The 27,995-nt window shown below is 30.3% G+C and overlaps 2 protein-coding genes across 2 annotated transcripts; one reads left to right on the top strand and one right to left on the bottom strand.

Moving 5' to 3' along the window:
• The first annotated feature begins 4,804 nt into the window (after positions 1–4,804).
• LOC18094720 (putative receptor-like protein kinase At1g72540) lies at positions 4,805–7,054 on the top strand. The gene is made up of 5 exons (XM_006369074.3): positions 4,805–5,402; positions 5,514–5,649; positions 5,823–5,959; positions 6,068–6,191; positions 6,272–7,054. Exons 1-5 carry the CDS (start codon positions 5,037–5,039, stop codon positions 6,859–6,861), a joined length of 1,353 nt encoding a protein of 450 aa, XP_006369136.1. The 5' UTR covers positions 4,805–5,036; the 3' UTR covers positions 6,862–7,054.
• Positions 7,055–20,087: 13,033 nt separating this feature from the next.
• LOC18094719 (trimethyltridecatetraene synthase) lies at positions 20,088–22,088 on the bottom strand. Its single transcript, XM_006369073.3, has 2 exons — positions 21,117–22,088; positions 20,088–20,921 (listed from the first exon to the last, which is right to left on the bottom strand). The coding sequence occupies exons 1-2, from the start codon at positions 22,020–22,022 to the stop codon at positions 20,292–20,294; spliced, it is 1,536 nt and encodes a 511-aa protein (XP_006369135.1). The 5' UTR covers positions 22,023–22,088; the 3' UTR covers positions 20,088–20,291.
• Between the last annotated feature and the right edge of the window lie 5,907 nt (positions 22,089–27,995).

Here is a 27,995-nt window from a genome sequence, read left to right as displayed (position 1 = left end):
ACAGAAAGACAATTCATTCATTACTTGCTCTCCAAGCTTTACAATCACTGTATTTGTTCTTCCTCATGCTAGCAAACTAACAGTGCCTAACTAATAACTATTAACAACTTCTTCAACTATTTTCCAACTAATTCTATCACGTGAGAATTATTAACAGCACATGCTGAATCATTGCTGTTATTTACAAATACATGTTTATTTACTTCTATGCTACAGTGGCTATTCTGTGTTATCTTACTAGAGCTGCCATTTCTTCATGGTGTTGTGGCATTCTATGGGGGAAACTTCTCTAGGTTCCATCCAGTTCTATGGAAGGCGCCATAGAAAGCACAATGGCATGGCCATTGACAATGGAGGCCTATTAAGATTATGAAATTTATGAGGACGTTTCTAGGTTCTTGCCAGCAAACTTATCGCTTGGCACCTCGGTGTGAGCCATTGTAGGTAATCTTGAATATGCTTTTTTTCTCCCAACTGGAATGACATTTTTTTCTTGGTTGCTTCATGTTTGTACCCTTTTTCCTTGACAACAAGAGAGAAAAAACCTTCCCCTTATCCGTGAATCACATATTCTTACAGTACCAATGGGAAAGGATTAATTTTTGATGATGAAAATAATCCAACCCTTTTCTTCTTTTAACACAGTAAGAAACATAGTCTACGGGCCCTGTTCTTGTTAAATTACAACGCGTATTCAATATTTTTCATCCTATTCTGATCATTTTGGTGCGTTCACTAAAGAAACATATGATGAAGAAAAGAAGAAGAAGAAGAAGAAGAAGCAAATATGCGTAGACCATAAAATCGTCATGTGTGAAGAGTCTGTGATGGCCAAGAAAGGGGGGCGTGAACTGTATACTCATAGGAAGACGATAAAATCTTTATGCACTAATTGTTATCATTTATTTTCATAGATAGCGATCTTGCACATCATTGTCAAGAAAACCACCGTTAAAATTCCTAATTTTCTTGCTTAATATATCTTGGAGTAGAGGGAGGCTAGCTTGGTGAGCAAGAGAAAAATACTGGATATAAGAGAAGAATGAAAAAAAAAATCCAGGAAATATGGATTGCTTATATAGCTTTAAATCTCCTTGCAAATCAAAAAAAGATTTCATCACCAATTACCGATACTTCGAACCTAAAATTGAAGCTAGCTATTAACACTTATTCAATATAAAAAAGACAAATGTGATCGAAACAGAAACGTTGATAGTAAATAACAGAGAAGAAAACACACGGTCATGGAAGAATGACCCAAGGACGAGCAAGTGGCACCCAAGGCTACATGAAACGAAGACTTTGATTAGAAAAGGGCTTAAGAAGGATCACACCGTCCACTTTCTTTGCTTATGTCAAACAAAACGTTTGAATTTCGTGGCGAAGATGGGGACACTTCAGCGGTTAAATTACGTCCAAAACTCTTTCTAGCTGTCCACTTCACTTTATTGCTGGGCATTGTGTAAAAGGACGTACGGGACATTGTTATTTCGTATTCTTACTTATTTTTTAAAATATTTTTTATTTAAAAATTTATTAAAATAGTATTTTTTAAAAAATTATTTTTAATATCAACGTATTAAAATAATCTAAAAATATAAAAAATTAAATTTAAATAAAAAAATTTTAAATTTTAAAAAAACATGATTTGAACCGTATTTCAAAAAAAAAAAAAATATCAAACACAACTATTTATACTTTAAATATATTTTTTTTTAACAAAATGCTATGCCAAAAGCCATTATTCTGACCTCTGCGGGGATCAAGATTAGGTAAGTTTCTCTTTTATATATTTTGTTACATTTCAGTTCACGATACAATTTATAAAAAAATTGGTTAAGACTTGAATTTTGTTAGCTAAACAATTGACAATCCTTCAAGTTTGCGAGGCTGTTTAAACACTATTGAAAAAATTTAAAATTTTTTATTTATTTTTATTTAAAATTAATTTTTTATGTGTATTTTCAAATCGTTCTATTATGCTAATGTTAAAAATAAATTTAAAAAATAAAAAAATATATAATTTCAATATATTTCTAAATAAAAAATACTTTTAACCGCTATTATAATACTAAACAAACTCTTATTATTAGTATTGCATTCATCACTTTCTCTATTTTTGAACTTTTAATAGATATACTTTACAATTAATTATAATTATACAACACTTAGAGCGTGTTTGGCAGTGTGGTTGCGGGTGCTTTTCAAATAACTTTTCGTGCCAAAATACATGCCAATGATGTTTTTTCATTTTTTAAAAATCATTTTTGACATCAGCACATCAAAATGATCCAAAACATACAAACCATATTAAATTTTAACAAAAAAAAAAATTTCAAATTTTTTGGGAACGCGGCCGCAGCCGCGTTCCCAAACATGCTCTTAGTACGTATGGGTGTTTTAAAACTAGATCGGATTGGTCAATTGAATTAGAAAATTGGTGAATCGACTATTTATATATATAGCTTACCTCCTACTTATAGACCATAAATGAAATATAAACCAAATAAGTGAAAATTATTGAAAGAAGTTAAATTCAATATATCAAATAATAAAAAAATCATTTTGTATTATAATTATAAGAGAGATTACTGTGAGTTTGCATAGTGATTTCTCCTCTTTTTTTTTTTTTTTGTTTTTATTTTTATTTTGGTCTTTAGTTTTTTTTATTCGGTTCTTTAATGTTGTATTGATTTTATATTTGGATTGTTGAAAATTAAACATTGTAATTTTTTTTATTTGTTTTATATGGTGTTATTCTGACCTTATAACTTGGCTCGTGGATTTGATATGCTAACTATATTTGACTCGAGTAATTTTTTTTAGTTATATTTTATTTTTATTTTTATTTTAATTTCATGATTTAATACTGAGTTGTTTAAAAATTAAATTTCATAATTTTATTTTATTTTGCAAGCTTTCTTTTTGTGCACATTATCATTATCATATTTTTTAAAGATGATTTGTTTATTGTCGTTGCTTTTTGCCATTATCATGTAATTAAATGAAACCACTTTATAAAACTCAATTATGTCTATGATGGAGTCATCGTACTTTTCATATTTCTTTAAAACACAGTAAAACCTATAACATTACTTTTTATGTTAATTGATTTTTTAGTTCTACCCGTGGCATAGTATAAACCACTTCCATACTAAATATTTAAAGCTTATGCAAATATATCAAGTTAGAAAGGGTTATAAAAAGGTTATTTTGGGTGGTCCAGGACAAGTTTTAATTGGTAGGGTTAGACCTAAACACACAGTCATAAAATTTAGGGACCGAAATATAAGTTAGGCATATGTTGGCGTAGTCGTCGCAGGAGTTGCTGGTGGGGTGTCACTGTTTCTATACCCATAATTTTATAATTTTAAAGGTAAAGCATGCAAGATTTTTCTCTAACTTGCTACATGAGCTCAAAGCTATGTTTGCGGTCCTTTATATATATATAGTTTAAAGCTCTTGAAATTTTGAGGAGACTTGATCTAAACCTTTCATGGGGGATTTTGAAGGTTTGAAAAGGACAGCTCAAAGCAGGGGCACATTCATTAACTTAATTTAGTTTAACCTATGCTACGATATTGCAATTCCAGTCCTTCTGTCGTTACTCGCATTTCTTGGCGGGGACCGTGTAAACAAGGCTAAATTCAATATCTTGATGGGTTGATCGATGATGTTGCTGATGTTGATTTAGGGTGGAAAAATCTAAATACCTTTTTCCCAAGAAATTAAGAGGCAGATGATGTAGAGATTTGGATAGAAGGGTCTCTACGTTCCTAATTTACAAATTAAATAAACTATTAAACAATATAGCCATGGAATATTGCAAGCAGCAGCCTTTGTGTTTTAAGAATATTTTTAAATAATTTAATTTTAAATTATTTTGATAGGTTAATGTTAAAAATAAATTTTTTAAATAAAAAAAATATTATTTTAATATATATTTTAAAAAAAATATTTTAAAAAAAACCATTACAACAATTCCAAATATTCTTTAATACTTGTTAAATCCATATCTGCTCTATTATAGGTTGTCATGTCAAGCACCTCTAAATCGAAAACAAATCACATATCAATTTGCTAGAGAACCCGCCATGCGATTTGAGCCGGCGGAACTCGTCGGCTAGTGGTGACCATATTAATAATAGCTAGCTTAATACAAAATGGAATTTATAGAAAAACAAAAAAACCCAGATGGGTTTATCATATTATAGATGTTAATCATAATTAGAATTAAGTAATAGGGATATGCAAAGTGGAGATTTGCCGTGGAAAGTTTGTTTTTGTGTTTTTATAAAATTTAAGTTTTTTTATTTGTTTTTAATTTTTTTTTGTTCTTAGATTATTGTATTAATATTAAAAATAAAATTTAAATATAAAATAAATATTACTTTAATGAATTTTTAAATAAAAAATATTTTAAATTACTACAATTTAACAATTAAAAATGACAGAAATCTCGTATAAGTTTATCTGTGTCTGTGCATGTAGACAGAAGTTTGATATTTTTTTTTTTAATAATACGGACCATTATAAAAGCGTGCCTGCTTTTCAAAGTCATGGATTCCCTACGAATTATCTAGGGATAGAGACTTTGGAAGAAGTTGAAGAAAAAAAAAAGAATAACAAGAGAATTCCAACATTTGCCACGAAGGAAAGCTACGTGATTGGTTAGCATTTTTAGATTGAGATGCTTTAAAGTTTGGCACGGTTTTTTTTTTTAAAAAAATTATTTTAAATACCATATGAAAATAATTTAAAGATATAAAAAAAATTAATTTTTTAAAAAAACTTCAAGAATCATGAAACGCGGTGCAACCAGAAAAGTCCTAATCCTTTTTTCTGCCTTCCCATGTCCAAGAAGCTGGTACGCATTCTACCAGCACCACAAATCCTATTTTCTTAATCTTCTTCCTTCACTTTTCTCATAAGATAATTTAGCCAGCAGTGCTGAGTAATCCAGGAAAGGTCGTATATATACACATCAAACTTCAGATGGAAGCCTACGACATACCTTGAATAGATATTAGATCACAATGGTTCTCAAAAAGTTCACATGGAAATCAATACTCCCAGGATGTCTCAAAAGCGAGAGCTCATCTTACCCAGAGCCAAAACAAATATGTTCCCAGAGACTATCAATATCCGACTTCAGCAATCCTGGTTCGCCAATCTCATTCAGTGACCTATCCAGTTCTATATTTAACCTTCATGTTTTCGCTCTGAAAGAGTTAAGAACAATAACACATGAGTTCTCAAAAAGCAATTATCTGGGGGAAGGTGGATTTGGAGCTGTATACAAAGGTTTCATTGACGACAAGCTCAGGCCGGGATTAAAGGCTCAGCCTGTGGCTGTCAAGGCATTGGATCCGGATGGCTCTCAAGGACATAGAGAGTGGCTGGTAAGCAAATAGAGTTAATTCAATATATATAGTCCATGGAGTAGGCTAGAATCTTTAGATTTTCTGATGAAAACATGAGAGCATGCATGACCAGTGTTTTCAATTTTGTAGGCCGAAGTCATCTTTCTTGGGCAATTAAAGCATCGCCATCTTGTGAACTTGATCGGCTACTGCTGCGAGGATGAGCATCGGCTTCTTGTGTATGAATACGTAGAGCGAGGCAACCTAGAGGACAAACTATTCTACAGTATGTATTCACTTATTGGAATACTGCAGAAATAAATTTATTTTTGATGGATTAGATAAACCATCAGCTTCGTTTTAATCCACATTATTGAAAGAAATACCACGCTAGAAATGTTTCTTTGATCCCATTCGCGGTTGCATATATATGTTCTTGACGTGTTTGAATTGACGCAGGATATTCTGCAGCCTTGCCTTGGTTAACAAGACTAAAGATTGCAGTCGGAGCAGCGAAAGGGCTTGCCTTCCTCCATGAAGAAGAAAAACCAGTCATATATCGTGATTTTAAGGCTTCAAATGTCTTGTTAGACTCGGTAATCATTTCTCTTCCAGCATTAATTTAATGTATTGCAAACATGCTGCTCTTTGTTTCAAACAGAGTTACGTTCTAATTAACAAAATTAGACATGTTCGTATCTCAGGACTATAATGCAAAGCTTTCAGATTTTGGCCTGGCAACGGATGGTCCTGAAGGAGATCGCACACACATTACAACGCCTGTTATGGGAACTGAAGGCTATGCTGCTCCGGAATACATAATGACAGGTGATTCAAGCTGATGTTTTCACTATCAATAGTAGTAGGAAGATTTGGCATGACTAATTAACAGTGATGGTATTTCTCAGGTCATTTAACAACCATGAGTGATGTATTCAGCTTCGGAGTGGTACTCTTAGAGCTTCTTACTGGTAGACGATCCGTGGACAAGAACCTTCCGAATAGAGAGCAGAACCTAGTAAAGTGGGCAAGACCGCAGTTGAAGGATCCCCGTAAGCTAGAACAAATCATGGACCCAAGACTTGAAGGCCAGTATTCGACCGAGGGTGCGAGAAAGGCAGCAGGATTGGCGTACCAGTGTTTGAGTCACCATTCCAAATCAAGACCAACTATGAGCACTGTTGTCAGGACCTTGGAGCAGTTACTTGACTTAACTGACACTCCAACTGGAACCTTTGTGTATATTGTTCCAACTGAAGGCAAAATCCTTGGTGGTGTAGAAAAGAAGGGAAACGAAGGCAAAAATGAATGTGACGAGATCAAAAACGGAAACAAATGTGAAGGAAAGGAGGTGGGGATTAAAGAGAAGGGCCGTGAACAAAACCAAAGAGGTCGCCGGCACAGACGTAGGGCGAAGTCATTGAGGTATAGAGCTGTGCATTCTGATACAGCTTTGTATAAAACCTTAGGAACTGGTTTGTACTTTCCCAGGAACTAGAGGAAATTCGCAAATAGGCATAGATCAGCTTTACTGATCAGCATTCCGTACATTTGGGTTACCTTCCTTTTTTTTTTTCTTCTCCGAGGAAGTTTCCATGCAGGAGTGGTTCGGTGTGGGCTCAGGAAATCTTGTACTCGTATAATTATATAGGATTCACACTAAATTAATAATATACTTGGTTTAGCCAGAACTGCTGACTTTGAGCCTTGACAACTAGTTCCATAGTTCATACTCTCACATAGAAACAAATACAATTCATTTTTAAGTACATTTTTTTCCCACAAAAAGATTCATTTAAACCCCTTTCCATCTTCTAAAGCATAGTTATTATAGCGTATTAATAGTCATTTCAGTTCGAGATCCGAGTTATAGATCAAAAATTGATCATGGTAAATCTATATTTTCATTTAGAAAAACCTTCTAAAAAGTATTATTTTAATAAAAAAATAGATTTTTCATGGACCTAACTTAAATCAATGAATTATTAATTGACCCAGCCGGATCTTATAATTAAAACCTAATGCATGACTCAAACCCAAATCCTCGGTGCTTGTCTTTTTCACGGGGCACCTATGTACTAGCCGGCCTACCTAATGGTTGATAATAAAACTTGGGATTGCCAATCTCAAGGTCATGATTGAAAATCTTAAAATTTGGTGAGATCAGTTAATGAAGTCGAAAAAACTAAAAACAAGTTTGACCTTTTCACGGCTCTTTCATACTCCTATTTGAGAGGTGCGTACGTGTTGTGTTATGTTCCTAGACTAGTCATCTTTGGTAAATATACATGATGGATCACATGAATTTCCATTATGAATGTGCTCCTTGCCAACTTGTAAAAGAGGAATTCAGGTGGGCGGTCGAGGCAGCGCAACCATGCCCAACATCTTGTGGCGGCACGGCACCCTTATTTTGTTGTTCCAGGACCGTCGGGCGCCGCTAGCCTTCCGGTGAAACGAAAAGACAAGAGACAAAGAAAATAAAATACCAGCCCTAGAAATACGATTTTCTGAGGAGAACTTGACTGCAATTGATCGAAAGTTGAAAATCTTAAATCGCAATGCTTACCTATGATTTTTGACCGAAGACTGTAGGCATGTATAATAGCACTATCGAACACCGGAAAGAGACCATTCTATTAAGTTCAAACAAGAGAGAAGGAATTCATCTAACCTGTTCAAAATCTACGCTACAAATTCCATGGCAGTAGTCTTGCAGACCGCAACTTAGTTTGAACCATTCATTTTTCATCACTCCCACCAACCCACCAAAAGTTGAGTCAGATGAAAGGTGATCGATCGCAGTCTCGCAGATATATTGGGATGACAATAATTTCCATTGATTGAGTCTATATCATATCCATTATATATCTAGAGAAAAAGATTATGTAATACAGTTTTGAATATTTATTTAGATATTTATTATTCAAGTATTATTTATTTTTAAATATAAAATAAAAAAGAAATATATATATATATATGACACTATTGTATACCCTATTCATTACTTATCTACTAAAATAATTATTAAAAAAAAATTCATCCATTTAGATCGATTCATCAGCAGCAGGCAATTGGGTAATATTTTCAAAAGTAATTACAACTAAAAATCTCCATTATTTATCACTAGGCAACAAGCTTGTTATTCATTGCAGGTCATACCGAAAAAAAATTTCAATGTAAAAAAAAAAATACATGTTAATATCTTTTTTATTTGCAAGTAATTGTTTTTAAATATAAACTCAAAGTTTGATGTGAACAAAGTATAAATTTTTTAATTACTAACTCAAAATTTGATATCTATAAAGAAGTTTTTTTAAAATATCGAGATAATGATATTTTTTATTGATATCTAGATTAACTTAAGCTAATTCATCAAATAAGTAACCTGAATCATAGAATCAAATGGTTTAATAACATTATTTTTTTAAAATAATTTTTATTTAATTAAATGATAATAAAAAAACACATAAGCAATTATATATAATTTTAAAAAGATAATAATGGGTTGTAAAAAAAAACTTGTTTATATTACATAAAAATTGTTATAATCTTATTAAAAATAAAGTAAAAATTGAATTGTATTTGAGAAAATAATATATAAAACATATTATTAATTAATTTAATAAATTAAAATATTTATAAATTATAACATTTAAAATTAATTATTTTTTTTAAAATTAAATTAAATTAAAAAAAATAAAACACTTCATATGCACATGCTCGGTAGCGTTGAAAGCCAAGCCCTATAAAAGGGGTGGTTTTAATTAAAAAGCCTAAGTGTGCCTAGGCCAAGAAGCCTAGGCATGCAACTGGGTTTTTTTTTATTAATTTGTTTTTTAAATAAATTACATGTTATGTGTTTTTTTTAAATTAATATGGGTGTTCGGATCAGCTTGCGTGCACTTGGATTAATTTTACTGGCCTTAAAGTTAACGATCATGTAAGTCTCTAGTGACCTTGAGGAGACTCAAACTCGTAACCATTGGAGAGCAAACCTAAGATCTGATTAGATGAATTACCCTTCATGGTTGTGCTTTTTTATTTTTGAATGGACAAAAGGTTGCTTACTATTATCTTTTTAGATTAGGTGACCAAAAAATAACAATCCAAGATTTTGGAATTCAAAAAGCTTATTTTCAAGTTGATTTTACCTGAATTTTTTTTTTAAAAAAAAACACCATAAAACTTCCATAAATCGCTCAAAAACTAAAAATCATATGAATAAAAAAAATCTAAACAGACTTGATCTACCTTTTCATGTATTTATAGAAAAACATTATCACTATCAAACTCTTCTTGTTGAATATAACATGTTAATATTAAAGATCGATTATTTTGATTGTCAGAATGTAGTCAATGGAATATTTTCTTTCTCATTTACTATTTTTAACGATTTTCTCTTTACTCTCTTAGACCCCGTTTGTTTGATGGAAATTACTTTTCTTTGGAAAGTGGTTTTCTATAAAGTGAATTATTTTCTGATGTTTGGTAGTGTTATGAAAAATAAGTTGGAAAATATTTTTCAGTGTTTAGTTATGTCATGAAAAATAACTTATTAATATTTTTTTCAAGTTTATTAAAATAATAAGGAACAAAGCTTACAAATTAAAAAGTTGAATGAGAATGAAATTGAAAAAAAAATTAATTTCATAAATTATCTTGAATAAAATAAATAACAATCAAAATAATAAAGATCAAATATAACAGATAAAAAAATTAAAAAATTAAAAAATTAAAATAATAATAACTACATTTTCATAAGTTATTTCAAATAAAATAAGTAAAAATCAAATGAATGAGGACTAAATTTGATAGATAAAAAATTTCAATTAAAAAATAGTAAGAGAAAAACAAATAACAATTATAAAAATAAGGACCAAAGTTAATATAAAAATCAAATTAAATCAAATTCTAAGGGGTGAAATTAAAAATAAAAGATTCAAAACAAAATATATAGCAATTAAAAGTTTGAGGATCAAATTTGTTATAATCAGCAAATAATATGATATTTCTAAATTTTTCACAACTTCTGGAAAGTGTTTTCCGCCCAAAATAAAAGGAAAATATTTTCCTGAAAACCAAGGGGCCGTTTGTTTCTTGGAGAGTGGTTTCTGGAAAACCACTTTCCAAACTTTCCTGTGTTTGTTTGCTATTAGAAAAGTTGGTCAACAGAAAATATTTTCCGGTAAATGAAAAACACTTTCCAGTCAAAGAAAAATTTGGCTTGGTTTCCAGGAAAGTGTTTTCCTTTTATTTTGGGTGGAAAACACTTTCCGGAAGTTGTAAAAAATTAGAAATGTCATATTATTTGCTGATTATATCAAATTTGGTCCTCAAACTTTTGATTGCTATATATATATATATATATATATATATATATATTGTTTTGAATATTTGTTTTTCAATTTCATCCCTTAGAATTTAATTTTTATATTAATTTTGGTCCTCATTTTTATAATTGTTATTTGCTTTTCCCTTATCATTTTTTAATTGAAATTTTTTATCTATCAAATTTGGTCCTCATTCTTTTGATTGTTATTTATTTTATTTGAAATAATTTATGAAATGTTAATTATTATTATTTTAATTTCTTCATCTTTTAAATTTTTTATTTTTTAGATTTGATTTCTATTATTTTGATTATTATTTATTTTATTTGAGATAATTTATGAAATTATATTTTTTTTCAATTTCATTCTCATTCAACTTTTTAATTTGTAAGATTTGTTCCTCATTATTTTAATAAACTTGAAAAAAATAAAACATTAAAAATTTATTTTCCAGCTCATTTTCCATGACATAACCAAACACTGGAAATTGTTTTCTAACTTATTTTTCATTACACTACCAAACATCGGAAAATAATTCACTTTTCCGGAATTCACTTTCCAAAAGAAAACTACTTTCCAGCAAACAAACGGGGCCCAAGCTAAATTTTCTTTTGACAAGATAATGTTTTTTATTTATCAATTTTTCTAATAGCAAACAAATATAAGAAAATTTAGAAAATAGTTTTCAGAAAATTACTTTCTGCCAAACAAACGAGGCCTTAAACTCAATGATTAATATATAAAATAAATGAAATTTTGAACTAAAAAGAATAATTTTCAAACTAAATAGAAACAAGAAAAGTTTGACAAAATCTCAAGGTGAAAAATAAAGTAAGATGAAAAGGTAACAAAGCCCTTGGTTTCACATGTAATTTCAATTTGGGCCATTGAATCGTCAATATTTTTCAATCAATAGGATCAAATTTGTTTTCGTAAAATTGATGAATCGAACATGGAGACTTTTTTTGATACCCTAAGAATCTCATGGCAAAGTAATTGAAACAAATTCTCAGATCAAAATCCAAAACATTGTAGTGTGCAAAGATAAAATTAAAAAAAAAAAAACTTGAAGGACTGAGAAGAACAGAACAGTCTTCTAGTAAAATCACCAAATCTTTTAGGTTTAATTTAGTTACTGATAAAACTAAAAACTAAGATCACAGAACACACTTCCAATGGATGCAAAAAATTGAAGTGAACGTGGTATGACAAAATGCGGCGACAGACGGCGGGTAGTTCACCACTAGGACAGCTATATACTTTGACCTTCAGGGAAGCATATTGGTGTTGGAAGACTTTAAACACAGGTAGAATCTCTCTAGTTTGGTTCCAGAAGGAGGGCCATCAAACCATCTGTAAAACAACGAATCAATGTGCTCAACTCGAATTGCCTTGCCAGCAGACAGTTCTAAATTTCGGATTTTGACAAAACCTTGTATTCATATTCTAATTTGATCTTTCAAACATTATATATAGGATTGATATAATGTTTGAAAGATCAGATTGGAATTCCACTGCCTCATTTATCATGTAGAAAAACACAGTCATTCAAAATAATTGGAGCTACTGCTACATCAGTAGAGTATTTTCTAACATTCAAAGTTACAGCAAATTTGCAGCCAGAAATGGAAGAGGAAAATATTCAAACAGAAAACCGTTCTGTAAACAACTGCACATTTGTTAGAATACGTGGTTTCCCCAGATAGAAAATGATTCAACTTGTAGCAGCAGCCATAACTCAAGTGAACGCAGTTGAGCTTCCTCAGCAATGATGGTGCCTCATCTTTTGACAAAAGCGACACCGGTTATTTGGCCTGGTTTCCACCACATTTTGCAATCCGGCTGTAAGCCAAAAAAGAGAGAACACACTGAAATTTGTGAAATGAAGCATGTTACAAGTAAAACAAATAGAGGGAAATAGAGAAAAGTTACATTTTTTCTTGTAAGTCAAATATTCTGGGACTTCGCAGCCAAAAGCTTAGTGGTACATGGTGGAAACAGAGGACATAGATTTCTTTGCTTCTTCCTCGCTGCATATATGGCACAAAGCAAGTCTCAAGCCAAAAACTGAACAAAATATGCAAAAAGGATAAGCGAATAGACATAAAGATTATGTGCCAATATCATCTCTTCCTAATCGATGATTATGTAACGAGACATAGTTTCATAGTAATTAATTTACAGTCTTGGTTATTAACAATTACCATAAACAATAAACACATTACTAAGTAATCTAATGTCATTAAAGTGCAGGTGATTGAAACTTGTTCTCAATGGTTTGATTATCAGTGGGTGTTCACTCCATAATTCTTTCAATTAAACCTCTCAGGATTTGAAGTTTTCAGAAGAAAGCCAAGTGACTTTACAAATTAAACTAGCTGGAACTCCACAAACTCATCAAAACCTTAAGAAATTGTTATTTTTGCTAACAGTTTAGCACGCAGTTTTGTTGTTGTTATTATTATTATTATAAATACTTTTAAAAAGCACAAGGAAATATTGTTCCTCACATACTGTGGACTACTCATGGGCACCATGGATTTATAGTGCCCATGAGTTTTTTTTTTCCATTTTTTTTATTTTAATTTTGCCTTTTAAAGGCCTAATTAAAGTTTAAACTGGCTAAAATTGTTAAGTAAAGGTGAAATTGAAAGCAAAAGTACTAAAATAGAACTCTAGAAGAAGATGAGTGGTGTTTTAAAATTTTTTAAAATCTTCAACTGAGTTCTCATTCTTTACTAATTATAACAATTGAGTCCCTCAAAGTTTTAAACTTTCAGTAAAAAACAATTTTGGTCCAAAACTTCTTTTTATTTTTGTTAGTTTCTGATTTGAGAAAGGAGAGATAAAGTCATTGGTTTTCAACAATAAAAAAAGAAAGATGTCATTGACACTAATTCTAACCACCAAAAAGATCGATCTTTATGTCAAATGGTTCCATATAATAAGGGGAGTTCAACTTAGATTTTTTTACCTTCAAAATGCATAAAAAAAAATTTGAGCTCAAAAGTTTTTTGGTTTTAGGTTGATTTTGGTTTTTTGAGGCCATTGATTTATTTAACAAGGTTTCTAGGGTGTTTTATAGGTATTTTGGGTTGAAAATTATGTTTTTGGGTCAAAAAAACCTTCGACCCTGATTTTCTAACCACCTTAGTGGTCAGAATTTGAGCAAAATAAAACAACACGTCATTTGATTTATTTATTTTTTTCAATAAAATAGGGTGGAAGACATGCCTTCCACGCCATTTGTAATAAAAAAAAAATAAAGGCCCAAGTGCGCGGATCCTTACTAAGACAATGTTTGTTTTTGCAGTTCAATCATGCTTTTGAAAAAAAATAAATTTTTCTTTTTACTTCAAATAATTTTTTTATGTTTTTAATTTTTTTGATGTGCTGATATCAAAAATAAATTTAAAAAAATAAAAAAATATTATTTTTATGTATTTCAAAGTAAAAAACACTTTGAAAAATAACTCTCATTACAATCCCTAACACCGTCTAAATAGTCAGGCGGGTTGACCTTGATTGTGAGGCCCAAGAATATTTGGTCTTTTCATTTTTCTTTTATCTAATTATTTTTATATGTTTTTTTTTAAAATATTATTTTTTATTTATATTTAAATTAGTACCTCTTTTCTTTTTATTTTGTTTATATAGTCTCTTTTAAATGACGATTATTTTTTAGTTAATTTGTATGCATTTAGGTCTTAAAAACTCGTGTTGCAAGGTTAAATATCTTGATTTATACATGTCTATTAATTTTTTCATTTTAGTCTTTATTTATTATTAATGATTTTATTTCTCAGTTTCTTACACATATTATTTTCTATTTATTTGATTACATGTATATATAAATTTTTTAATTTATACTTATAATTATTTACAAATAAATAAATATTAGAAACACTTGTATATATAATTTTTATATAAAAAAATAATTGACCCGTGGAGTGAAATAGCTAGTCTTTTCTATCCAATGTCATGTTTGTATTGTTTTTTATTCGGAAATGTATTAAAACAAAATTTTTTACTTTTTAAAATTATTTGTAATATCATCATATCTAAATAATTTAAAAATATTAATTTAAAATAAAAAAATTAAAAAAATTAAATTTTTTTCAAATACACTTTTTTAAAACGTAACGCAAAAATACAGGCAGGGGCCGCTGCACGACGGTAATCTGTGATTATGTCCATGTAATTCCTCTCTTTTCAGCGAATCAAGCTCGTGTAATAATTGAAATTAGGCAATCGTGCGTCACGTGGCAAACAGACAGTTGATTTGCTGGCATGTTCACATAGAAGACAGTTTTGATTTGACACCATGAACAGTATCTAAGCAGCTTCCTTTACCGAAGCTACTTTTTTCTTTTTTCTTAACAAAACAAACGATAATTGAACTAGCAGTCTACCACCCCGTGCTGTCTGCTCTGCAATGGAAATCACGTTGGGTACCTTTTCCTTTCATACATGGTTTGGAAAAAGCTCGTGTAAAAGCTGCGTGAGAATCGTGGTTTTCAAAAAAATCGCGTTGTAAATAACAATATTTTAAGAAAATTGCTAAAATAGGATGCCACAATTTCAAGAAAGAGAAAGCGAATGTTTGTTATTGCGGTAGCTGTTGTGATTGTAATTTGAAAAAAAATTATTTTATAAAAAGTACTTTTAATTGAGGTTGGTTTGAAAAAATAGATGTTTGGTTAAAACTGTGGTTAAAATTGAGGTTGAAAAAAAATAGTTTAATGTGTTTGGTTAATAATGTTTTTAAAATTGAGGTTATAAAATAATTTTAAAAAATATATATTAATATTGATAGTTTTTAATTTAAATATTGTAAATTTAACTTTTGTTATTACATCATGAAATAAATAATATTTTATATAAAATATTTTTTATTGTTCCATTAAAATATCTACAATTCCATCACGTATGAAATACATCCGACAAGGACTACAGTTTTTTTGGTTTTTTAAGCGCGCAATAACATCAGGTAAAATATAATCAAGAACGAAATTGGGATTGCAATCAAATTCTGCAAATGCTACTTTATCAAGCGATCTCTGTCTAATTTATGTATTGTCATTAAATAATATTAAACACTAGTTTTTCGAATAAAAAACAATTAAAAAATTAAAAATAATTTTTATTTTACTGAGTTGGACCTGGTTCAATGTATTTTAAGTTTTGAACCGGAACCGGTCCAACCGGAACTGTATGCATGTTACATTGTTCATGCTAATTAATTAGCATGAACAGTGTAACATGCATACAGTATACAGTGTATGCAAGTTACACTGGCATGCTAATTAATTAGCATGCAGTGCGTAAATATGTTGGCTATTGTTTACTGTTCAAACAAAAGCAGCCGGATGCTGCTTCGTGATTTCTGAGTTATGAACAGTCAACAACGTTTTTTTCTGTAACCAAACAGATATTTGCTGCGTTTTATTTCAACCGCAGCCGTAGCCGCGTAGACAAACGGAGCCAAAGAAGAAAATTAAATTTTAATGATATCACTTTTAATACTATTAAAAAATTTCAATAAAACAAATCTAAAGATACTATAAAATGTCATTAATAATAATAATTAGAATGGATCACACACATAACCTAAAGATTAACCGTTATTTTTTTTATTTTTTATTTGTTGTGTTTTGAAATAAGAGGGAACTTTTTTTAAAAAAAAAATAAGTCCTCCAAGTTTGTTGCTTTTCTATTTTAGTCCTTGGACCTTTATTTCCTTCATTTTTGGCCAATTTCAACCCATTTCTCTTTATTTCATTCAATTTCATCCCTAATTGCATTAAAATGGTCCCTCAATATCTACATCTTTTCCAATTCAATCTTTATCTTTCCAATTTTCAATTACCTAGCCAATTTCAACTCTTTTCTCTCAATTTCATTTCTAATTGCATTTTTTTATCTTTCTTTTTTCAATTTGTATTTTTTTCTTTTTTCTTTTATATATTTCTTTATTGATTGAAATTCATATTTTTTATTATGTTTATTTATATCTATATATATTTTTTGAAATATTTTTTTTTACTTTTTTGAATTAATTTCTCTCTCTCTCTCTCTTGATATTTGAGAGGAATAAAAAAACTGGGTTATAACAATACATATCCTAATCAAGAGGCTACCTTCTATGATCTCGTTTTTATTAATTTATGATCACACTCCTCACGATTCTTTAGATTCTTTAACACCATTAATTATCAGGTTAATTTTATTTAGGCAATATTTTTTATTATATGTTCTTGAACATTTCTTTTCTAGGAAAACTTCATTATCACTTACTACATGAGCATATCTTTTTTTTTTTGTCATTTTTAAGCCATGTTAATTATCGGTGAAAAGAGCTTAATAAGAGAAACTCCATGATTTAATAGTGACACAGAGCCACCGTTAAATTTAATGCTTGCTTGATGACGACGGTGAGTGTGGTGGCATTTGTTGTTCAATGGAAGGAGGAGGTTGAAGAAAGAGAGAAAAGTGATATAGAAGTCCAGTGATGGAAGTGCTGGGCTGAAATACAAGCCTAGGGCCGATCTGAGCTCAGCTTCTATTTGCAAATTAAACTTCTGGAAGAGCAGATTTTGCTGAAAAAGGCTAAAAGCCCACATATCAAGGGCTATATTGTGAGCCCAACCTTAAATTCTCCCATATGGATTAAACGATTGACAAGAAGTTGGATCCGTGGATTTTCATTTTTTAAACAGTTTAAATGTTTTTTAGGGTCAAGAATTAAATTTTAATTTCTGAAAATACTATAAAAATAAATCAAGGTTAATCATTTGATTTAAAATTCTAAAATGAAAAAAAAAACTTAATACTAACTTTTTTTAAATACTCATTTGCCTATTTTTTTAGAAACATTTGAAGAAATAAGACAAAGATAATGAGGGTAATATAAAAAAATATTATTTAAATTTTATCAAATTCAAATATATAAATTTATTTTATTTATGAAGTAAATTTAAATAAAATATTATAATTAAATTTAAATAAAATATTATAATTAAATTCAATCACAATAGATAATTGATTCCAAAAATATCTAAGATGTTAACTTATTGATTTACTAAATGACACACCATTGTTTCTTCCCTTGAAACAAAATAAATAAATAACAATGCATTAAAAATATTTCCGCTAATATCAAATCTCGAATATGGACTATCACATTTAAATTTTCATGAATAAATTATTCTTTCAATTCCACGTTAAAGAAGTAGAGAATTTCCAATTTCTTTCTCATTACACTAACACTACTTTTCATAAATAGTTAAAGAAGTTTACTTCCTTTTTTGGGTCCAAGCTTTGGCATAAATGCACATAAAAATCATGAAAATTTTCTGAATGTATCATATTAATGTAGGTACGTGCCTTTAAAATTATATATATATATATATATATATATATATATATAAGAATTTAGTTTTAGCTGATAAAACAAAGCTGAAAATCAACTAGCACCTTGGCTCGACGTAATTGGCACATTTTCTTGTCATTAAGTGGCGAAAGCTACTCATGTGAACACAACGCTAAAAGGGAATCGACTACATTGTTCTTGAAAATTGATTCAATTTTTAATTAATTAAATAGGATGATCATGTACATTAGGGCTCGGATTTTTATGCATAAATAAACCAATTTCCAAATTCCAACCATATCTTCACCTAACAATTTCTTGCCTGGATAAATACAATATATCATGTATTACTAACTTTTAAGAAAACGAGAAACCAACAAGTGGTAGTCAAAATAAGAGGTAATGCCCCCAATAAGTGGTGTTTGTGTGTGTATTCCAAGAGTGTGTGAATCATATTGTATATATATAAAAAAAAACCTAAATGTTATACAAATATATCTATAATTTTACAAATATATATTTGGTTTAGGTGAATTTTAAATGGGTTTTAAAATATTTATATCTTACTCATTACCCATAAAATAAAATAATAATCTAAAAAATATTTATATATTCAGGTTTGGGTATCTATTAAATTTGTATTAAATTATCATCTTAAATATCTCACTACGAAGACAACCTGGGTTTAGGAGCAATGACTACAAGATTCCTAGTATTATAGATGTGGTCTTATATCTATCTTTGCATATTTTATTACATTTAATCTATTTTTAAAATCTACATCACATGATTTGCTCATGATAAAGTTTATATTTTATGTATCCAAAATACTCATTATTAAAAAAAATTAAAATTCCAAGAATTGTTTTGTTTTTTTCTCAAAGCTTGCCACATGTACAACTTATTAAATCTCAATTTATTGAAACCTAATTAGAATCTCAAATCTTACTCTAAATCTTTTAACGAGAGTACTTCTGGATATAAAAAATCTAAATTTTATTAAATGCAAGTCACGTGATGTATTTCCATTAGTTTTGAAGACCTAAATTATATATTAGAGACGCAAAGAATTTCAAGGATTGATTAGATGTAATTAAAAATATATAAGAACAAATTATTGGATACAAAAAAACGTATGAACTTTGTACCTCGTACCATTAGCCATAGATACGAAAGAAAAAACAATATTTCTATATTTGTGATTTTAATACGGTGCTTATGTTTTTAATTTTAATATAATGCAATTAAAACTTAATTATTTCATAGCATGTGATCATCATATAAATAATTTAATCGTAATCATCAAGTTCTCTACAAAACTATACTTTTTTCATTTTGTTAATTGTTAATAACACCCTAGCCTTCTTCTACGCTGTGCTGTGGTGTTTGTATATGCTTGAATTTAGAAGAAATGATGGCCAGCTGCATTAACACACAATTAAAACCTCTCAGTTTAATTAGAACCGATGAAGAGTAATTAAAAGAAAAAAAGAGGATTAGTGTCTCGCTTTTCAGCCCCATGTTGGCTAATCTGCTGCTGAAGTATACCAGCCAACCTCCTGCACTCCAATAAATCAATCAGATATATGCTAAAACGCCTGTTGAGTCCATGTTATTATATGTCTCTCCTTGTTTGATTCTTCCTCGAGATTTCCACATGCATTCTTCTTCGACTTGCTTGTCGCTTGAATTCTTACTCGACCACTCTCTCTTTTGACCGCTCGATTTGTTTATGTTTATGTTTATGGTAGTGTGTCTCTCAGCTATGCTCTTCGAGATCAAATTGAATTTTCAATTCCTTTTAAAAATGATTTTGAAACGAAAAAACGAAAGGGGTTTATCGATCGGAGTTTATCTCCCAATGCTCCGTGCGTTGTCAAACAAATTTTAGGCATATTCTTGGAGCTTCTCTGTGTCTACCTTTCTGCCTGCTCTGTTTCCTCATGTGATGTACAGTTCCTGGTGGAAAAATCTATTTCCCATCGAACACAAATCCATTTCTAGCCTTCGAAATGAAAGTAAGAGGAGGAAATTAAAGTATTGTGTATTAATATTATAAGCAACGGAAACACATTATTGATAGGGATTGCAAGTACTAATAGAATACACCTTTCACCATAAAAGTGCCACCAAAGCTAGCACAGTACTATGATCACAGCATTACAAAAAGAAATTATTGAAACCCCAGCATCAATTATTTGAAGTGGATATCCTGGAAACAAGTTACTTGGGGTAAACATGAGCTGGAAGACGAGGCTCGGCGACAGCAACAAGGGGGTATTTCTTCGGTGTGGAGAGCCCAAAGATTTCCTCCATGCTCAACTCCTCCTTCCTCACGCCATCAGGTAATCTCCATTTAAATCCATGAAGAAGATTTGACAAAGTTGCTTGAATCACCTTTAGTCCTAAAGGATATCCAGGACACATCCTCCTTCCAGCTCCAAATGGCAGTAGCTCATAATCGTGACCTCTAACATCAATAGAATTACCAATGAATCTCTCAGGGCAAAATTCATCAGGCTTGTCCCAGACCTTGGGATCTCTTCCTATGGTCCATACATTAACAAGGACACGAGAGCCTTTTTTAATGTCGTAACCATTAACGTTGATATCCTCTCGTGCTTCTCTAGGGACTAACATTGGTGCCACAGGGTGCAAACGCATAACCTCCTTGGCAATGGCATATATATATGGCAAATTAACCATGTCTTTCTCTTCCACCCATCTTTCTCTTCCAATTACCCTATCTAGCTCTTCGGATGCTTTCTCAAAAACCTCTGGCTTTCTCAAGATTTCTGAGATTGCCCATTCCACGGTCACTGCAGAGCTCTCAGTTCCACCAGCAATCAAGTCCTGAGAATTAATGAATTTTATATTGTTAATGGTTGTTAAAATTGCTGTGGTCCATCGTTATCATCAAGAAAGTGACCAAAGATAGATAGATACTAGTGCAAGTGAGGAATTTTTCCCTCTTCGTTGTACTAACCTAAGCATTGTAGGGTCAATCAACGTAATTAAAGACCAACAGTTAGAAAACAAACGCTGTACCTGTGAAAATGCCTTGACACCATGTCTTTCAAGCTTGACCTCAAGATTAGGATCAGAAGCAAGCTGCAAAAGGACGTCGACCATATCCTTGGGCTCCCAATTCTCGTCTTCTGTCTTTCTCCTACTTTCGTGCTCATCCAACACATGCTCCATAAACTTGTCAAACTTCTTGGACAAAACCTTCATTCTCTTAATGTACCCTTGCAAATCCAAGAAAGCAATCCAAGGGATTGAGTCCCCGATATCCAACACCCCATTAAGCAAGAACAACTCATCAAGCATTTCCTTGAACTCCTCTGGTGTCACTATCTCCTTCTCATTTTCAGAACTCTTAACAGTGTACTTTTTTCCTAACACCATGCGGCTAATTACATTAAGACTCACATCTGTAAGGTGATCTTTTAGATTAATAGGCCTGCCACTTGATTTGTGAAGAGTTTTAAGGAGTGCTTTCAACTCCTCTACACGAATGTACTCGTATGACTCAAGGCGCTTAGCACTAAAAAGTTCCATTAAGCACATTTTACGCGCTTGACGCCAATAAGGTCCATACGGAGACCATGTAATATCTGAGTAATTATAGGTGGTGTATTTGCCTGCAGCTGTTTTGGGGCGGCCAGAGAAGATAACATCATGGGTTTTGAGGATGGTTTTTGCCATTTCAACGGAAGAGCCAACAACAACTGGGAATGATCCAAACTGGACTTGCATAATGGGGCCATATTTTTGGGAGAGGGCATGGAGGGAACGGTGTGGGAGTTCGCCTATGAGATTGAGGTTTCCAATTATTGGCCAGGGTTTTGGGCCAGGTGGAAGTTTGAGTTTGCGGCGGCGGAGACGGCTGGCTAGCAGGATAAGGGATACAGTGGCGAGCCATGCAAAGGCATAGGACACCCAAGTCTCCATTTTGCTTGTTTGGGGCTTGCTTGTGGTGGATGTAAAGAAAGATTTGGCGGTGATACAAGTAGCAGGGGGTTACAGTTATTTATAGCAGAGAAAAGCAGAGCATGTGTCTTCTGAGATTCTGAGTTTTTTCTTGTTGACTGGTTAGTTGGCAACTTGGCACTGCTGCTGTCCCTATTGCCCAGTACGACAAGCTTAGAGTTGGTAAGCCAATGGTAGAAAATCATGTGGGCCCATTTTCAAGCAACTGTTGACCCCACAAGCTTCGTTACGGAGGCATTTCGACAGTTAATTTTTGTGGTTTTTCACTCTCAGCCAAGAGGCATTTTCAGTCAGCTTCTTCTTGCTCGGGATGCTCCTTGAATCAAAATGACTGTAGGTATTTACTACTGATTTTTTTTTTCTAATTTTCTGTCATTTGTTTGGAACAAAACATATGTATCTTCATTATCATTAATTGAAAATTAAAATCCTTTTTCAAAAATATGTTATCTATTTCTCGAAATTCTCTATTAAAAAAACTAAAAAAGGTTAGTTTTGAAATTCTTCTTTATAAAAGAAATGAGGATTTTACTTGGATCAATGCCCATTTTCTTTTTATTATTCTCAATGTAAACCAAAATAATCCTTTCTTTAATTAAAAATTATATTTAATAAAAAAATCTCTTTATTTTCCATCAAGAAATCCTTTTAGAATAAATAATAAATAAAAACTGTTTCTAATTTTTAAAATAAACACGGCTTAAAGTTTCCTTTGAAACTTCTTACATGCATGGCTACCCAGCTTTGCTTTGCTTGTAATTGCAGTGATAGTTATTTTTTATTTAAAAATATATTTATATAATATATATTTTTTATTTTTTAAAATTTATTTTTAACATTAATATATTAAATCTATCCAAAATCATAAAAAATAAATAAAAATAAAAATCTTATTGATTCTTACCATTACAATTTACATGAGAGGATGGTGGATCCTTAATTTAACTGAAAGCCAGTCGTACTAGTTTGACAAGTAGATGCTTTTTGGGAAATTTGCATTTTATTGTTTGGCCTAGCCGATGGACCTTGATATCGAAATCCGGCACCTTCCTTCACCGATCAATAATAATTTAAGATGTTAACTCTAAAATTTAAATAAAAAAAATAAGAAAATAAATTATCTTTATTAATCATCAGACCAACCTATTGAAGTTACTAATATTCTTGTTGATTATATATACTACTTGAATATCTCTATTAAGTTCATTACTCATATTTGATTTTAAAATCTAAATATTGATTTTTTAAAAGTAAACAAAAGCGAAGAAAATGAAGCTTCTCTCAAAAAGGGAAGAAGACTCGAGCATTTACTATTAACTTTAGAATAAGAAAATGTTTTGAAATCGACTTGATTCAACGCAGGCGGCCGATGGCTGAATAATCTCCGATTGAGAGTATCTTTCGTCGAAGTGAGGAAATCAGTGTGAGGCGTGACATGAAAGTGAGTATTTTGATTTTTAAAAATATATGGTTGTTGGGGAAAGTTCCTTTCATTTTCTTTCCGAACACCAGTCATTTCAACCACTCCTCCGAGTTTATGTTCACACTTGCTCTGTAAAATGGACTAAAAGGGTTTGAGGTTCCAACTCCGTCCTTTGTTACATTGAGTTTTTAGTTATAAAACTCGATCAGGGAGTTAATCAGGTTACATGTTTACTAGATCAATCCAGATCAACTTGGATAAAAAATCAAAACATATATTAATATAATTATTTTGATATAAAATATTACATTAACATATATGATTGAAGCACAATATAAAGATTTTCTTTGAAGGAGTTTGTTATTGGATCAAAATATTTTTTATTTTAAAATATATTGAAATAATTTGTAGAATTTATTTTTAACATCAGCATATTAAAACAATTAAAAATATAAAAAAATTTAATTTTTTTAAAAAATAAACACAAAAATTAACGGAATCTTTAACAAATATAAATAATTCATGTTGCTCTAGGTCCAGTGGTTGCGAGGCCTGCCCAACTTTTTGATGGAAAGGAGTTCACGAAGCGTGGAAAGCTGATTCGGAGACCAAAACCAAACCGAAAACACGAGGCTGCATTATGAGAACAGGATACAAATACTTACTTCTGTCAATTCTTGAAAATTATTTTTAAAATGACGTTAATACCAGATTACTTTTTTAAACAATAAGTCAAACTATCTAAAATGTAAACACACTACAAATTATGAATAATGCCCACTGACAAGACAATGCGTTTTTTTGGGATAATTATCAAAACTTTCTTATATTTTTTTTTAAAATATATATATATATAATTGAAGAACAAAATACTATACATACATTTGAAAAGTTTTGATTTGGAGTTTTATAGATTAAAAAAAATATACTGATTTACGTAAAAATATTTTTGAGGCTTTATAACTTTTATTATATTTGAAAAAATACTTTCAATTATTTACATTATTTATATAATTATATGTGTGAGTGAGTGAGAGATGTGATATGATGATTTTTCCTTCAAAACAAACTCGTTTTTCTTCTTTTAATTATAGTTGTAGTTTGGAATATGATCGGTTTAAAATATAATATTATGGTACCACAGTTATGTATTTTATATTATAAAAAATAATATAAATATTGTAAATATATATATTATTATAGATATATGATATTGTAACATATTTTTGTGTATAAATATTATCTCATGGATAATTAATACCATGATCTTAAAAATAAGCCTATATATAACCCTTGATCGACAAATTCCCCACCATCATCATCGGAACTTAGAACTTTCATCCCAGGAAAATAAAGATCTTTTTTTCGACATAGATATTGAAGGCGTTGGTAATTAGATTCAGAAAACAAATTAATATATTGAATTAAATATGTATGTGCTTCGGCATGTCCATATATTATATATCAAGATTCTGAACCGTCTAGGTGGTGGTCCAGTGGTAAAAACTTGGGATCAAGAGGTTTGCTCTCTCTGTGGTCTCAGGTTCGAGCCTTGTGGTTGCTCATATGATGGCCACTGGAGGCTTACATGGTCGTTAACTTTAGAACCAGTAGGATTAATCAAGGTACGTGCAAGTTAGCCGAACACTCACGTTAAATTAAAAAAAAATTATGGAAAAAAGACGTCCTGTAGCTTTTCTTTCTTGAGGATGATGCCAAATCCGCAGTGGTTCAGTTTGCACAGTATTCAATGTGATTTAAAACCAGTTTGCACAGTATTCAATGTGATTTAAAACCAGTTTGCACAGTATTCAATGTGATTATCTTCAATGTTGAATATAATTATTTGCATAGTTTTCAACTCTTCATTGTTTGAATTAATTATTTGAACAATTTTCAATTTAGTGGTCCTCAACCCTTTCTGATATCCCATCCACCCATTGTCCCGAGGATGCTGTCGACAGAGTTGCTGGGTTTTTTTATTATTATTAATTTAATATTTTTAATAATTTTAATGTATTGTTATTAAAAATAAAAAAAATAAAAAGTTATTTTAATATTTATTTTCAAGAAAGAAACCTTAATCTCTACTTTTTATTTTTATTTTTAGATTAAAATTGATGTCCGGAGCAAACTTGTGTACATATCGACTAATCTCACGGACCTTGAAGTTAACGACCATATAAACTTCTATTTTACCTTGAAATTTGTGGGACTCGAACTGGTGACTTTTAGAAAGCAAACTCATGACCTGACCTGTTGAGCTATACCCCTCAAGGTTCCTTAATCTCTACTCTTTGTATTTACATGTCCTTGTTATCTTGAAAACAACTGACAACCCAATAATTTAGAATCATTAGATCAATTGAATTGAATTTAGTTTTTATTTGGTATTGCATTTCAAATGGGATAGGAAAAAAAAAATTTTAAAAATTAAATTTATTTTTTTTAATGTTCTGATATCAAAAATATTTTTTTAAAAAATAAATTATTTTAATATATTTTAAAATTTTTTAAATAAAAAATACTTTAAAAAATAAAAACTTAATCATGAGCCCACAATTTTTATATATAAATCATGCAGAATAATAAATTCAAGAGAATCGCTCCTCTCTCTTTTCCAGTGCAATTAATTCACAGATTCCCTTTTCAAACAGATTAAGATTCTTTCTTTTTTTTTAATCAATCACACATTTCACACTCTACTAGATACTAAAATCGAGAAAAAAAAATTGAATTATAATAAAAAAGAATTTTTAAAAAAAAAAGAGAGAGGAAAACATGTGGCAAGGGAACACTACCTCAGAGCAGTCACACATGGTCCTGGTAATAACAAATCCCATGTCATGTGACAAAAACATCGGTTGATGGAATAAAAATTAAAAAGAGAGAAAATAACTCTACTTATCCTGATATCTTTTGAATTATGCATCTAAATTAATTAAAATTATAACTCTCTCTCTCAAAAATCTCTCGTGCTCACACCTTTATTTTATTTTAAAAAAATTATTATTTTTTAAAAAATATTTTTAATATCATTACATTAAAATAATCTAAAAATATATAAAAAAAATTTAATAAAAAAATTTAAAATTAAAAAAAAACACAATTTACATTGCCTTTTAAAATAAACTACACTTGGTTTGTGTGCCACTACTTACACAAGTAATGAGACTAGATCTTGATACTTCAATCGATATGATGACATTGACATAATTTTGAAAAATCCCTCCATAAAAAGAATCCAAGTCTCTCCCTTGATTTCTTTACAATAACCTTTGCCATTTTTATTTATCTCTCTTGATTCTCACACCAACATTTCCCCTTTTTTTTCTATTGCCATTGTCATGGATCACTTTTAATATGATTAATAGAGTTCTTAACTCTCTAAAAGCTAATATTTAGGTGATGTTGAAGTTGTCTAGTCATTGAGCTATCATTCCAATCATATAAGATTTCAATTTTATCCATAATTTTTTTTTTTTTTTGAAGTTGATGGAATATCTTTATAGAGAATAGGATATCACGAGTGGGTATAACTAGATTAGTGACTTGGGCTACGCTGAAGGTCGGAATAAATTTTTTTTACCATAAAAAAATGTTCATGCGATGATAACATTTTTAAAAAAGCATGAAAATACAATAATCGGGTCATTGACTTGATTTGATCAAATAAACTTGACTAATTTAATAATATTATAAAAAATAATCAACAATATATAAACAAAACAAAATAAAAATTAGTCAAAGTCAACCTGGGTTAACCCACTACACTCGTGACTTAGCACATGAGACCAGGATAATTCTAAAGAAAGGAAAGAGAAAAATTAATGAAGCATAATCCTAATATTGAATGATGAAATTGAGAAAAAAAATCAATTGTAAAATAAGACCTAAAAAAGAATTAAATCAACTCGGGCTAACCTTTTAAACTCATGACTCGGGTCCTGAGATTGAGATTACCCCAAAGAAGGCAAACTCAAAAAAACTATGAACCAAATTCCCGATTAACAAAATACCGAGGGATGAAATTGAAAACAAAATTTTCAATAAAAAAGGATCTAAAACAAAACAAATAACAACCAAAAGAATAAGGAATAAATTTGACATAAAAATAAAATTTAATCAAATGTTGAGGGATGAAATTAAAAAAAAATCAATTAAGAAAATAATTCAAAACAAAACAAATAATGATCAAAAGAACGAGAATCAAATATGACAGATTGAAAACTCTGAGGATGAGATTGAAAAAAAATAATTTTATAAATTATTTCAAATGAACAAATAGTAATAAAAAAAGAGGGGTTAGATCTAAAAGGACAACAAATTGAAATGTTACTTTCAAAATTTAGAGGGTCAGACGTGGAAATTAAGGATGACATAGAGAGAGAGATCATTGGCGCCAAACCGGAGAACTGTTGGCCACACGTGTCACCCATGAAAAAAAGAGCTGCCAAGATTATTCAAACACCGCCATGGAAGCCAATGTTTGGACATCGAGCGATGTCACA

This window comes from Populus trichocarpa, chromosome 1, assembly GCF_000002775.5.
Source record: "Populus trichocarpa isolate Nisqually-1 chromosome 1, P.trichocarpa_v4.1, whole genome shotgun sequence".
Classification (NCBI taxonomy): domain Eukaryota; kingdom Viridiplantae; phylum Streptophyta; class Magnoliopsida; order Malpighiales; family Salicaceae; genus Populus; species Populus trichocarpa.
The sequence above is the reverse complement of the archived record's forward strand: the minus strand, read 5'-3'. Positions and strand labels throughout refer to the sequence as shown.

Bases quoted from the DNA above. Each gene is read 5' to 3' on its own strand.
- LOC18094720 (XM_006369074.3), top strand. From the start codon at position 5,037: ATGGTTCTCAAAAAGTTCACATGGAAATCAATACTCCCAGGATGTCTC. The intron at 5,650-5,822 runs GTATGTATTCAC...GAATTGACGCAG, and splicing joins AGAGGACAAACTATTCTACA to GATATTCTGCAGCCTTGCCT. The intron at 6,192-6,271 runs GTGATTCAAGCT...GGTATTTCTCAG, and splicing joins TCCGGAATACATAATGACAG to GTCATTTAACAACCATGAGT.
- LOC18094719 (XM_006369073.3), bottom strand. From the start codon at position 22,022: ATGGAGACTTGGGTGTCCTATGCCTTTGCATGGCTCGCCACTGTATCC. The intron at 20,922-21,116 runs GTACAGCGTTTG...ATTAATTCTCAG, and splicing joins GTGTCAAGGCATTTTCACAG to GACTTGATTGCTGGTGGAAC.